Raw genomic sequence first — 14,290 nt, 5'->3', positions numbered from 1 at the left:
TTCTGAGATGTAGAAATACAAAACTCTTCCTCTCACAATGCTGGTACAGAAACATATAAAGAAAATATTTAGGAGTGATTTACAACACTCACGTCCATTTCAGACTGGGACCATGAAGGTGGTTTATTCTCAAGTAGCATTTATGTATTTCAATATGGACATAAAAATACACACTTTTTCTACACCATCAAAACAGAATGAGAGAGAATACAGTACAATTGCAATACCTAAAACAGTAACATTGGACCATTTAAATAAATTATCTTTAAAGCTCCTGGGAGCACATGTTTATTCAGACATCGGAACCCAAGTACAAACTACAACTGCTATCTGCTATCTGTTCAAGTAAAGCAGGTAATGTGTATTGATGGCAGAACACAAGTAAACTGTATTGTGATTCTAAATATGTGGAGATCATCTAGAAGCTTCCATCACCTTCTCCACTTATACTGGAACTCACAAGAATCATTAGGTACCAAACTGAATTTACTTGTAAAGAGTATAGAAAACTAAAATAATTTTAAAGGCACAGTGTAAAACAGGGAAGAGGACAACAGGAAAGTGGTTGTTCTTATTGCTATGTACACAATAAAATCAGCCTAGAAAATAGGCTTTGCACAGATCACCAGAATGCCTACAAGACTCATTTCAAAATTACGTCAACTTTTTTTTTTTTTACTTCTCTCCAGCAGAAGCCATGGGTTGGTTGTTGATGTAAGGCACAGTTCAATCTTCCTACAATTGTTTTCGTCAAGCTATATTTCCTTATTAATGCTGTTCATTCGAACAGAGCAGCTCTTCCATGACAGGACAGCAATGGTTAGTACTCATTAGCAGTGACAGCTATTGGGTTCTCGTACGCGGCCCCCTCCAGGTCTTCCATCCGTTTCCTGCGAAGCTCTACAGGTGGCCGGGGAGGAGGGTTCTGAGGGGGTTTCTTGACACTTTCTCCGACTGGTGCACGAGATTCAGTCCTGGGCAGGATTGGCTCCCAGTGTTCCCCATGGATAGCTGCCTATAAGATAACAAACGGTCATCAATCACAAGCTCTACAAAAGTAGTCGAATGAAATCCGAGGGTCTATTTGTCTGTTATGTCTGGTCTGTTTGCAGGGTTTGTTCCAAATCTTTATTGACATTTGTATTTTCTATAGTTGGATCTAAAATGACTTTGTGCAAAATGAATACCAACTCCAGGACCATGCACTCTCAGAGTATTTATTGGCATTTAGCATTTAATTCCTTTCATCTCTCACGGTAGAGCACTGCAGTCACATATTATTTACAAAGGATTCAACACAGACCTAAAACAGAAGCTACAAATATCAATCATACTTTGTAATTTTTGTTTTATTTCACAATTAAGATCAAGTTCTAATCAAAGTAAGACCAAATCCTAACCAAGATAGTACAAGATTTCCTGCAGGGAAATACAGTACGTGAGAACCTTCATGTCATCCTTGGTTTTTCACTTCCTTGTTATGGAGTCCGTCATGGGTAGCAATCTGCACCACCTGAGACTTTACTGATGACTTCACCCAGATAAGCCTATCATTCCAGTCCACAGGAAAACAGATATATAATATTTCACAAGAATGCCAGTTCATGACACTTACTGATAGGTAAATGAGGCTTGATATTCCAAGACAAACACACCCCAAGACCGTGGCAAGCATGAAACCACCAGGAACACAGAGTCTGGGGAGTATGAACAAAAGGTATTAGGCTACTGCCAAAATTAATTACAATCACTTGTGCATTAAAACAGTAGAGTTGAAGATGGTGATGATTAGGTAATGGCAACAGACAAGCACTTTGCATTGCGCCTTTAGGGAAGTGAAAAGGTTCGCTGTCAAATCAGGCCACAAGACAATGGTGGGAGTGTCTGGAAAGAATGTAGTCTGACTAACCTCTTAACAAAAGAGAAGGTATATATACACACACACTCACGCAGCATGGAGAAATGCCCTGAAATAATAGTTCCTTGTCAAGGGTCCAAAGGCTTTAACACACATTGTGAAGCAATATTGGCCCCTGAGAAATATAAAATAACACATTAGTCAAAAATCTCTACAAAATGTACACGTATTTGTACTTCAGTCAGTAATGGATCTGTGACGTTCTGATTTCAGTACAGGGTCAAAATGTATCTCAAATTCAATGCATTGCACAAAGAGGGAAAAAACTTGTCACTCACGTTCTCGCCATACTGGTTCCCTTACTCCTTTTACCCCGAGGGTATTCCAAAAGGCACACAAAAGCCCCTGCAGCTCTGATTTATTATGTCAAGAGAATATAAGCTTGATGTGGTCATCTCAAAATCATTCTACCAGAAGAGAAAGTGAAGCTTCGATCTTCAAACACTCTAATGTGCGTAATGCGTAATGAATATTGACACTATAATGAATTACCTACAGTGATCGAACGATAAAATGATTATCCACATTTAGGTTACTATTAAAATATATGCTTCACATCCTGTGCTTGTCTAATGTAGTATGATGATCGTAGCACTAAATGTACACAAGAGTAGCAGTAAGTGTAGCAAACGATAGTGGCACTTAATGTACTCTCCAAAACACAACACAAAGGATACACTCCAAAAGCGGCGAACTCCCAACCTCTGAATTGACCTGCCACCCCCACAATGCCACCGGTTAGGTAAACTAGAACAGGGAAGTAAAGTAACTTGTTTATTACTGCTTTTGCAAGAGTTGCTGTCAAATACTGAAATGAAAAAGTTTCCCATGGATGTATGTAAGGAGAAAGCGATTTAACATTCCATGCGTGAACAGTAACGAACATTTGAAGAATGTGAAGCAGAGAATGTTAGCGACTGAATCAAAAAATGAAATTTTTGACGTGATGCTCTGAGTTCAATGGAATTATTTTGTCCATGCTAGCGTGAGACAGGACATAAAAGCGTTGGCAACACTGGTAAGGGAACATCTCATTCAAATTCAAATGTATCAAACTCGTGCCGCATGGTAATGTTGTCATAAGTTTACCAGAACCAGAGGTTCCTCTAAGAAATTGAGCTTGGGTTTTGATGTATTCGTTTAGAGTCGAATCCCATTTGTGAAAATTATGAAATAATATACGTTTCTTACATTAAGTCACAGCAGCTTGTCAAAACTAAGAGCTATCAGTTTTAGAAGAGTAAAGTTATTTGTTTCACTTACTGAATCCAGCCGCTAGGGCTTGCTCATTTGCCCACATCGCCCATTCTATCTTCCCCATTGTTACGGCGATCAGAACATCAATACAAGACTAACTTCAGACGTAGCTCTTTGGCCGAGCCTGTCACTTCTAAAACCCATTGTGTCTGTCTGTCTTAAGTAGCGAAAACAAGGGAGGGAGTAGCGACATTTGTAAACCAAACCCTCAAGTTTCGTCACTTCCTTCCTTTCTGCATAAATTGTAGGCCTGTCTGTTCAATACGAGGCTTCATACCTTCATTCCAGCTGTAAAACGAGGAAGTAGGCATGGCTCGTACTTCTCAGTATGTACGAGATTTCTACTAATTGCAGGCCTAAATGTTATCAACCCTCATTCTCAAAATTCCACTCTACGTTCAGTGGTGTTTTATTTTTGCCACGACCACATTAAATCATAAATATGTTTAAAGCACCAGGGCTGTAGTGTTCCAAAATATACTTTAATACAAAGCACTTCACGAACAGTCTGAGACAGAAATATTGTACAAGTACAAAATATATCTTGAAATGTGCATGTAAAATGTACACCTTGTCCCAGTTTTACTAAAGGTGTGCATATATTAAAACATGTATTACTTGATATTATACTTGACCACCATGAAAGTATTGTTAAAAGACTGTCACTTACCCCTCAATGTGTAAGTATGTGGTAACCAACCCTTTAATCGTCCACGAGGCCCTACACAAATTAAGCTAATATCCCTTTACAAACTCCCTACGGATTCATGGTGTTAATTACATCTAATACTCATCGCATTAACATTACAATAAAGAAAGTATTACCTGACTTCTAAAAAAAAAAAAAACTGTATCATTCTAGTAATCATAACAGTGGCTTATGGTGACCACTGAAATTAAATGTTTCCCATGAAACATCTCAAATCATATCTTAAAATGCGTGGATAACTGAGAAACATAATTAAAAGTGACTCCATTTGCTTGATTCAGAACCATTTTAAAACACCATCATTTACAAAATGTAAGAATATATAAATGGCTCAGTTCCTTGTGAAGGGTAATTCTAATGAACCAAAATATAACTGACCAGCTCTGCCAATGTGAGATGTATTTACTTTCTGTTCAACTCTAAAGTTTATATATTTTAATGAGAGAAATAGTTATTTCCTAATTGTCTGATATAGTATTTTACATATATGGCTAAGGACAAACCATAATCATGTATCACTAATGAGCATTTAGAGGTATATCACAAAGACATCATAGGAATGTGAACTACAGATAAGGAAACCCTCACTGCAAGAAAGAATTATATTCATTGTACATTTTGGACAGTATACATGTCTAGTTTTCAGGGGCGAGGTCTTGCCTATTTCATAATGTGTTATGCAATTGAAACATAATACAAAAATATTTGATTATACATAATAGATGTATAGTAATAGATCTATGTCCTGATTGTAACATTTTATGTCATTGCAGGGGCAGCATTGCCCTTAGCCATCCTGTCGGCCTTCTAACTTAGACAGTCTTCTTAGGCAGTCCATCAGAGTCCAGCAGATGAAGGCTTGGGTCTTCCTCATCACGTGGTCCAGGGCCAGCCTAGGTATAAGTATAATACAATAATTATTCACTCTAAAATTTGACTATGGACTACGGCAAATATCAAACTGAACCAATGACATACAGCACCTCCATGTAGTGTTTCAATCCTCACTTTGTTACAGGTTTAAAATGTTACACTTTACACTTAACTGAGCTTGGCTGAACAGAGCTCAACAGAGCAACTTCCTACGGAAACTACCGGCTTAAAGAATTCCCCTTACTAAAGAATATGGTATCTGCGGTTGACCTGTATCTCTCTGTACCTTTGTGCTGATGATGTAGCTGATTCCATTGGACAAGGGCTCCATCCCAATGGCATTCTTTAGTTCCTCTGAGACTGTGGTGGAGGCTACAGGAAGCCCTTTGAGAAATCTACAGACCACAGCACAGTGTCACCAACACTAACTCTTAAAGAAAAGTTCTTATATTTTGTGGTAATGTTTCTACAAACACAAACAACAGCTCAGTTGGCAGTGATGAAATCTAGCTAGCTTACTAAATTATATATTTTGGCAAAATATTTGGCAACATCCTGCTGTAAAAGAGGTATACATTATTGCAGGTTTACTCAAACAGTTTAACTAATTTCTTTCTGCTAAAGATATAGCAAATCAATACAGTATTAGAGATGACCTACTGTCCATTGGACTCCATTGGGAAGAAGTGACAAACCACTTGCACAAATTCTGAGACATGATCCTGCAAGGTGTAGATGACTGCGTTTGGGCCTGCATCAAATGTGTATGCCACCTACAGGGGTAACATGAGAAATGAACAACCACATTTAAGTTCACGTAGATAAAGGTCTTTCACAGATACCCTGCATGTATCGTATGCATCAAGAATGTATCCCTATCCATAGCAGAAAACAAATAAAGTCTGAATTAACTACTAATTCACTGCCCACCCAACCCCCCCAAACCAAGCACACCCTTAATTTGCATAATTGTTCCGTTGCACATATATCAGCATTTTCTGTTCCCCTTGTATTTAAAAAAAGCATACAGACACCCTGTGGTTTCACATCCTCATTTGGTTCACCTGGGAAATGTAGCCTTTTCTACACTGATTACTTCAAAAGGGCATAAACTCTGACTTGCTACTCCAACTGAGCAGATATGCATGGCCCCAAATATTACCATCTATAAATACTGAGTACATTTCAATCACTAATATCTTTAGGAATGAACATGGTTCTTCTCCAGACAACTTCTTCAATGCCTCCTTACAACATGAATTACCCAATCATCTAACACACATATTACTTATCCTAGGTTCAATCTAAGCTATTTCATATATGTTCTATATAGTAATGCTACTATAAGCTCAGTAAATCAGTAACGTAAGATCATGCGATTCCATGTGCAAAATAACATCAACAAGTTCAGGTGTATATGCCTTTTTCTGAAGAATTAGACACAGGGAGAGTTAAGAGTTTTAAGTTCTGGTCTGGTTTTTTTGTAGTGCCTGTGCACTTAGTTTACTTATCAAGAGAATTAGCATGTAACAACTGATAAAAGCCGAGAGCCGTATTTATGTTCCAAAAGTACGTAAGATACAAGTAAAGTGAGTAAGAACTACTGTTCATTCAGTTGTCAACCTCAAGAAGCAAGCAAACAAACCGTATAAAGAACAGAAGCAAAAGGTTGTAAGATTGGTTTGAATTCAGCACTAACCCTTGTTTCCCCATAATGACGGTTGTAGCGGTGGACCAGATTAATGACTCTACGAGACACATCATTAAGGTAGAAGATAGGGGGGTACGTGTCTAGGCAGGTGGCATGGAACTGATTGCTGTCCTTCATGGTCAGTTCAGCAAAGGCAGCAAAGTCCTTCCTCCTGATGGCACTGGTCATTTCATCCATCCTCCCAGGCACGACACTGTCTGCCCGATACTAGAGGACATGGAGAGGTCAGAGGACATGGAGAGGTCAGAGGACACGGAGAGGTCAGAGGACACGGAGAGGTCAGAGGACACGGAGAGGTCAGAGGACACGGAGTGGTCAGAGGGATAGTATCCAGGAGCACTGCATCTATCTCAACATGTTAACAATGTTTGTTAGGTCAAAAAGGACAAAATGCATCCAGCAGTGCCAGTATGTTGTGTAATATACCTTTAAAAGACTGCTTGTCTCCACACTTGTTTGCATGCCTGAAGTGCTCCCGACAGGCTTCCTTTCTGCACTCACCTGAGCAGCAACAATGAAAAAGAAACACTTGAATCACTTAATTTAATTTCAGTGACTGCCATAACTCAAGGTCAATAATACCAGTTGATTCTTTTGCTCACCATCACTTCATGGAACTTACCACCAAGACCAGTACTCTGAGTTCAGGCCAGTGGGTTTCAGGCTCCACCTGGTCAGCTAGGCTGTCTTTCCCGTCCTCCCTTTCTCCCATCTTCCACTGGACGAAGCCTCCATACATGCTCCTGCAGGCACTGCCTGACCCCTGTCTTGCTACACAGGATAACTCCCCCTCTACTCCAAATAACCTTGCCAGTGTGTACACTGAAAAAGTATACAAAAAACAATACATATATATATAAATATATATATAGTTGTCAAGTGAAGTAAATCATGTTCATGATTCACAGGATAATAAACAGGAACAAGATTGCTTGAGAATTAATGTAAGCATCTTTTGGCTTACCCAGACAAGCATAACCAGCTGCGGATGATGCCAAACCAGCCGCTGTGGGAAAATTATTATTGGAACAGATGTGGACTTTGTAGGACAACCCAGAGACATCAACTGCAGAATCCTTATCGCTTCGTCTCTTCCGGGCTAGTCTTCGTACTGATGACAGAAGAAAACATATTTGATGAGCGAGAAAGTCAGTAGATTTCATGTCACAGTTTGAAACAAATCGCTGGTTAACGTTACCCACTTTCTCTGAGACATGACTGGAGTCTGGGCTGGTTGATATCTTCTTCTTTGCCATTTAACCAAAGGCGATCCTCTACGAAGTCTCTGCAGCATGCAACGGTAGTCGTAGTTTTGAGCTGCGGAACAAAAGTCAGATATATCAGTAACAGCATTTAAGTAGTCAGATATTTAAAAGAATCTTGGACCAGCACACGCAGATACCTGGTCTTGGTGAAGAGTGACGCTGAGCGATGAGTTCACGGGCAGAATAAGATCCTCGTCCCTCTTACCCCCTAACAGAATCAAAGAATCAAAGACATTATAAGGATACGGGTAGGCACATAGCTATCCCTATTACCATCATACAGTGAGCAGCTTGTGCACTTGCACATTGTTCCTTCGTGTTTTATTTGACTGCAATTTTAACATTTGCCAGAATAAACTCACTTCTGAAAATTGTTCAAGATTAGCGTTGCACATTAACTTAGTGCATTGTTCCTATATAGCGAAAACGATATTCATAGTTAACTTACCAACTACAACAGCGGCGTGTACATGTTTAGCTACCTAGCAAGCTAATAGGGCACACAGGATAAAATCACTTACAGTATTTGATAACGGCGATGTTCACTGGTGCAGTACAAGTGACCATGGTTGATTTGTGGCTGCTGTCCTCTGGCATGATTACAGAAGATATCATATGTTAGCTAGCAACGTTAGTGTCTTCCAAAACACAGATAGATGACATTCCTTGTATGAGCCGGTTCAGTCACTGCATGCGCGTAGTGTCAATAAGTACACGCAGAGGCTGTGACGAAAACGCGTCCCAATTGGACAGTGTAAAACATACGGGCTACCCGTTCACCAATCAAATAGAGAAAGGCAAGCTCATATCCACTTGATAGCCAATCATTGTGGTCAGACCATGCTCATACGAAAATTGGGAAAGATTACTTTGGGTCATTCCCAGAACTAGGCAATTCATAAATAACTTGATGGTGATTCTCTTACCCTCCAATGAAAATAGCAGACAAATGCCACGTAAGATAGTGACAGAGAGGCAAATGTTTATGACAGAATACATATTTGTTATTGCTTGAGAAAAACGGGACTTATTGTAAAGAAAAAGAAAACCCGCACCAGTAATTGCATCGCTGCCTCAGGTGTTTTATGTACAGTATAACAACACCACAACACAAACACTGAACTGTATAGACATGGTTTTCATACATTGCCTAAAAGTCTGATAAAGGTCAAACTAACAATATAATAAAGAATGCAATCACTGATAAATACTTATTCACTTAAAGGCTTAAGTTCACATCAGTCTTGAAATATGACATTTTCAAGGCTTCCTCTTTTGAACGTGTTTAAGGCTTTTTATTATGTAAACTGTAGCACATACACAACAGCAGAAAAAAGAAAACAACAACAAAATATAGCAAATGATTCTGAGGTATCTGTCCAGTATGATGCTAACTCTGAATGGTCTACTGTATTCTTGAAAGAGTCTCTGGGAAAGTGTAGGTGCAGAATTGCAGAAACAAGACTGCATTTGCTTTGCTTCTAATGGCAGAAAGAAAATCAACCGTCAGACATGGTGATAGTGGAGAAATAAGTGAGCTAAACAAAACTGTCCTGTTGCTGTGTTATGGTGGGTGTGGTTGTCTGTCCAAAAGGATGCTCCCCAAAACAAGCAATAGGCAGGTCACAGACAGCCATCTTTGAACAGTTTGAACTAGTAACTCTCCCACCAGGGAGGTCATCTGGGTGCAGTCAGTCATCATCATCTTCATCTGAGTCCATCACCCTCCGTCTGTTGAACTGGAAGACGAGTCAGGGCAAGAGACTTAAAAATCACTTCAGATTATGTTAGCAATACAAGATAATGAAGGATATCCGATACTGATGTATGGCTTGTTATGATATGATGATGATGAAATATGTGTTTAAATATGTGCATCAACTCAATGGCTGGCATTTCAAAAAGGAAGATACAAATACATACATAGGACTCAAGATGAACATGACTTTGTGTATGAAATGACCTTACCTTCACAGTTGTCTTTTTATCTGTTTGTTGACTGACTTTTTCTAGGATCTCGATCAAACCAGATTCTGAAATCTAAACAAAAAATACTTTTCAAGACCACTGTAGACAGATAAAAAAGCAAAACCTTTCAATTCCTTTACCAAATATGACTTACCTTTCCCCCCAGCTGACCCATGCGACCCATCTGTATGAGGTAATTCTCCACTGCTTTGGCCTTGTCTGGCTTCACCATCGCCAGGTTACTTACTAAAAACAGACAATAACACAGTGATAATGTTCAGTTACAAACACTTATATGCTGGGGAAAAAAATACACCAACACAAGCAATTTGTCCTTTTCTACCATTGGAACGATTGGCGATCTTTGCTAAATTGGGCCAAACCATTCTAGTAAGGAAACATTTACATTAACATTTTTCTTACAATCTGATTTGGTAGTTGAAGCTAAAATGCCACTTTGCTACTATTAATTCCACCTGTTAGTGGAAAGGCTGCCTACTTGCAGGTTCAATGTCAGCACTTTTGTTTGTTCAAACAGCACCATCTAGTTGGGATAAGCTAAAATAAAAAAAAAAGCCACCCAACATCTACTGCATCCGCTGCTAACTAGTAGCCTGGTATAACCAGAACTAAATTAACATTGTAAATACGGTCCGACCAGGCACCATAAGGGATTGTTTCCAGTCGTTGCATCCTAATGGGCGTAGACCTTCATTTTGAAACCACTGGGCCAGCCTTTAACCAATCACCATTGGATGAGACGATGGGATTGCTATAGCCTACTACCTACTTAGCCACCCATGGTGCAAGCTGATATATTAGGCTTTTCCCAAACCCCACCCCCAACTTCCAACTCCATTTACAGCAGTAAGGCAACTATGTCTTTCCCCTCATATAATAATATTAAACTTTCTTTTTGCTCCTGGTTCAATTCTTCTTTGTTTGCTAGCATCTAGGACTGCAGCCATTGTTGTAATTACATTTCAAACAAACGCTTTCCACGTCATTGCATAATACCATCCCCACTGGTCACTGATTGGTAGGCCCCTCAGAATGGCCAAGTGATTCATCTTGCAAGGAGTATGTTACAGACTATAATCCCAGCGAAAACTGAGCTGGGAGCAATAGGCGGGCAGACCCAGGTTAACCAATTTGAGGCAGAGGTATAGAAACTTACATCTGGCTCTTGCAGACTGGTCTAGCACTTGAGCCAATATTGAGTTTCTCATGTCCGTTTCCCTGTAAAACACATATATGAGAGTCACTTGACCGTATTAACAAATACAGTACAGTATGTGATGCTAATAGTCAACAAATCCAACATGGTAAAACAGTTCATAAACATAATAACAAGGACGAAATGTGGATGATTGTATAGAAAATTCAGTCCTTAGGAAAACAACTCTTGTTTTCGCTTCATCAGGTACAGAGAAACACAAGTGCCTGGTAGAATGAGCAGTTCACCAGGAAAGGAGGATCTGCAGTAAATACAAGCTTTGACTAACCTTTGCTGGGCTTCTTGTTGGGCCTGCGGATCATTAGCGGAATTCTGGAGAAAAAAGACAGATCACATATGATTACACAATCACTTTAATGTTTTAAGCTATCCACACAAGCCAAGGCATCCCACTGCATGGTTAACACAGAGCATCATGCAGCCATGCTGGCCACAGCATAGAATTCAGCACTACAAGTCACCACATCACTGTCTCTGGAGCTTGCTGACTGTATATCTGGAGGTTTGCACTTATTCAACGTGCATGTTTGGGAAGATTCAAAATTAAAGGTTAACTGGAACTGGAACATGCTATCAGATTGGTATTGCTCAGTTACAAGCTAGGAAAATGTCTATGACTTGCCCTAATCGTGTCAACTATTAATTTCCAGCTAAGTGTCCACCCACAGACTCACTTTTAACTGACAAAATAAGGATATTGGATACTGCATAACATGAAATTAATATGCATTGTGACAGGTAGCTGAAAGCTGGGCAAATATGACAGGTCATGCACTATGTCACTATACAAAAACTCTATTTTTACAAAATGTTGATACACAAATTTCAACATTTTCATAAAATAGCTAAACAAGTCAGTAAACGTTAAATCGAAGCAAAGCCATTCGTTTGGCTATCTGCTGACCCCACACTTCCACGAACCATTACCGTCCCCATCTTACCGGTTCCATTGGATTCCATGCTAGAGCCTATAAGGAATAACTCAGTTTAACAATAAGACTAGGGTGATTCCTCACACTGATAATAAACGTCCTGGGACTTGGAAATGTGTATAGGACTGAAAAGGTGTTCTTGTCGACTTGTGACTGCTGTCAGCAATTTTGTAACGCTGTCTTGCCAGCATCTATTTTCAACACATTTTCCAATCTTTAAAGTGAAGCCGTTATCTATTAGAAATATCTACTTGATGTAAGAAATGTTAGTACAGGAATATCACTAAAGAAGTCTTGAGTCACAATAACTGGGTCTATGTTTATGGTAGGTGGGTTACAGTGAGTTCATACTACCCAAAGCTAATGTTACCTTTTCCAGCTAGCTAGCAACCTAGCTAGATAAACCCACCCAGCTAGCCTTATTCCATGCAACAACAATAAAATAACGTTATGCATTGACAACGAAGGTGCCATAACCTCTAGGATAATACGGATATAAGTAGAACTAGGTTGTTATACTATCTTTAATGGTTTCCTCATCTAGTGACCTATAACGTGGGTTTTCAGCCAACATGACTGAAATGTGCTTTGCCATATATGGCTGGAAATATGTTAATGTTACCCAGCTAGTCAGCTACTGCAGATGGCCAAATCTATTTACCCCATGTTTTGCCTGAAGTTCAGCCATTCGTTGCCGTCGGAGGGCTTCCAGTTCCTCATCTGCCATTTCTAATAATAATTAGACCTGCTTAAGAGCAATTCTTAAACAAAAAGGTTACTTTACAGGACAGCTTCTCTGTACAAGACGGAGACGGTATAGGCTTGAGGGCTGGGCACCACTGAGTACTGAAATCTAGGGAAGACTAATCGACAACAGAAAAAAAAATACATCTCAGTCCTACCAATCCAACTAGATAAACCAAACAAAAGCAGAGAGAGCATAATGTTTCACTGTCCATGGAGTCGGTCCCTAAGATTGTTTGATAAAAGGTGTTTTTCTCTGATAAAAACAACAGAAATTATGCTCCAACCCACACACCTGATCAGTTGGTTATAGAAGTATATTTTAACTTTATATAACACTGATACATGATTTATCATTGTCAGTTGCAGTGGCCTATGGTACGTCTCACACACACACACAAAGACAATATGATAAAACAATACATTTATACAGGTTTTTATTTAAACCATCCAAAGCCCATGAAGAACTTGGCAATCTTCAAGTCTGTCAAATAAATCCAGAAGAGCTGGCCTGTGTTTTCTCTAGCTGCCTCTGTAGGTGCTGTAGGAGAAGCGGCTGAGCAAGAGGGGCACATGAAATTTTTGGGAAGGCTCCATTATTGTAAAGACTATCTGCAAAGAAACAGAAACAGAAAAAAGTGAAACCCATTTGTTGTCACCAGTCTAGATCATTCCAAAAAGTTTTTTTTTGTTTTCCTAACAGTAATTCATATGCTGAAGCCTTCTTCAATGTTGCCCCTACCTCAACATATGGGTAGAAACAAGTCTCACCCAATCCCTTCCAATACTGTCCTGTTTCGAAGCGCATTTTGTAAGTCCCAGGTATAAAAGCCTCTCTTGTTATGAGGCCCGGGCAGCGTCCATCATCATTGGTTGTCCTAGGAAAAGGAATTAGAAAATGGGCTTGCATTTTGTTTTTAAAAATGAGGTAATGCTAGCATTAAGTATATAGCCTGTACTGATACCCTGCTATGAGAAGGTTCCAGGTCTCTGTGCAGGGGTCTACACGGTGCAGACTCAAGGCCATACCAGCCCCAGGGACACCCAGGCCTGTGTTGAGCACATGTGTTGAAAGAGGGCTTGGCGGAGGTGTGGCCATTTCTACACACTATCAAGGAAATAAGGAAATTAAAATACTTGAGAGAGTTATGATATCCACACATGCTACGATTTGACTGATTGAGTCTTACAAGTCACAATTCTGTGCTGCACACTCCAATATGCTGAGCTCTACATTCGAGGAAGAATTAGTTTAATTCTAATAACATAAAATGTCAGCATTTCCTGAATTTCTAAATCATATCCTATTTAAAATATCAGCCACGAAACGTAGCACTAGAGGGCTCTCAAGGTAAAAATTGAAGAGATATATGCTATATATGAATTCAAATCGAAATGTTTTTAAAGCAAGTGTCAAACGGTGGACCCTTGGTCTGAAAGTCACCAAAGTTGTGGGGGTGTACCGCCCGAAAAATCGAGAAAAAGGCCAGCCAGTTATGCCCCGAGCAATCTGGGTTATTTTTTGCTAAGGTCGTATTGCAGTCATGTTCGCAAAAAGCCTAATGTGAAGATAATAAAATAATTAATAATACTATGAATACAACATAGGCCTACCTTATTTTCAGCCAAAATATGACCCTTGATATGCTGTAATCGCTGAGAAATCATCCGAAACT

At 39.5% G+C, this 14,290-nt stretch overlaps 4 protein-coding genes across 5 annotated transcripts; all 4 read right to left on the bottom strand.

Annotated features, from left to right (window-relative positions):
- Positions 1-52: 52 nt before the first annotated feature.
- cyba (cytochrome b-245, alpha polypeptide) lies at positions 53-3,302 on the bottom strand. Its single transcript, XM_080843131.1, has 6 exons — positions 3,182-3,302; positions 2,596-2,665; positions 2,197-2,271; positions 1,950-2,033; positions 1,616-1,697; positions 53-1,015 (listed from the first exon to the last, which is right to left on the bottom strand). The coding sequence occupies exons 1-6, from the start codon at positions 3,237-3,239 to the stop codon at positions 821-823; spliced, it is 564 nt and encodes a 187-aa protein (XP_080699257.1). The 5' UTR covers positions 3,240-3,302; the 3' UTR covers positions 53-820.
- A 390-nt stretch (positions 3,303-3,692) lies between these two features.
- Positions 3,693-8,391, bottom strand: mvda (mevalonate (diphospho) decarboxylase a). The gene is made up of 10 exons (XM_080843452.1): positions 8,255-8,391; positions 7,871-7,941; positions 7,671-7,785; positions 7,433-7,579; positions 7,091-7,290; positions 6,895-6,969; positions 6,457-6,675; positions 5,418-5,530; positions 5,044-5,152; positions 3,693-4,777 (listed from the first exon to the last, which is right to left on the bottom strand). Exons 1-10 carry the CDS (start codon positions 8,346-8,348, stop codon positions 4,697-4,699), a joined length of 1,224 nt encoding a protein of 407 aa, XP_080699578.1. The 5' UTR covers positions 8,349-8,391; the 3' UTR covers positions 3,693-4,696.
- A 403-nt stretch (positions 8,392-8,794) lies between these two features.
- Positions 8,795-12,699, bottom strand: pdcd5 (programmed cell death 5). Of its 2 annotated transcripts, XM_080843263.1 has the most exons (7): positions 12,532-12,699; positions 11,880-11,906; positions 11,207-11,250; positions 10,879-10,940; positions 9,856-9,947; positions 9,702-9,773; positions 8,795-9,472 (listed from the first exon to the last, which is right to left on the bottom strand). In XM_080843263.1, the coding sequence occupies exons 1-7, from the start codon at positions 12,595-12,597 to the stop codon at positions 9,425-9,427; spliced, it is 411 nt and encodes a 136-aa protein (XP_080699389.1). In that variant the 5' UTR covers positions 12,598-12,699; the 3' UTR covers positions 8,795-9,424. The 2 variants fall into 2 exon arrangements, with proteins under 2 accessions (XP_080699389.1, XP_080699390.1); XM_080843264.1 differs by lacking the exon at positions 11,880-11,906.
- A 437-nt stretch (positions 12,700-13,136) lies between these two features.
- uraha (urate (5-hydroxyiso-) hydrolase a) lies at positions 13,137-14,282 on the bottom strand (the record flags this gene model as incomplete). The annotated part of the gene is made up of 4 exons (XM_080843420.1): positions 13,137-13,226; positions 13,357-13,492; positions 13,580-13,722; positions 14,229-14,282. 4 exons carry the CDS (start codon positions 14,280-14,282, stop codon positions 13,137-13,139), a joined length of 423 nt encoding a protein of 140 aa, XP_080699546.1.
- Positions 14,283-14,290: the final 8 nt, after the last annotated feature.

This window comes from Sprattus sprattus (genome assembly GCF_963457725.1).
Source record: "Sprattus sprattus genome assembly, chromosome: 8".
In the NCBI taxonomy this organism is placed as follows: domain Eukaryota; kingdom Metazoa; phylum Chordata; class Actinopteri; order Clupeiformes; family Clupeidae; genus Sprattus; species Sprattus sprattus.
The sequence above is the reverse complement of the archived record's forward strand: the minus strand, read 5'-3'. Positions and strand labels throughout refer to the sequence as shown.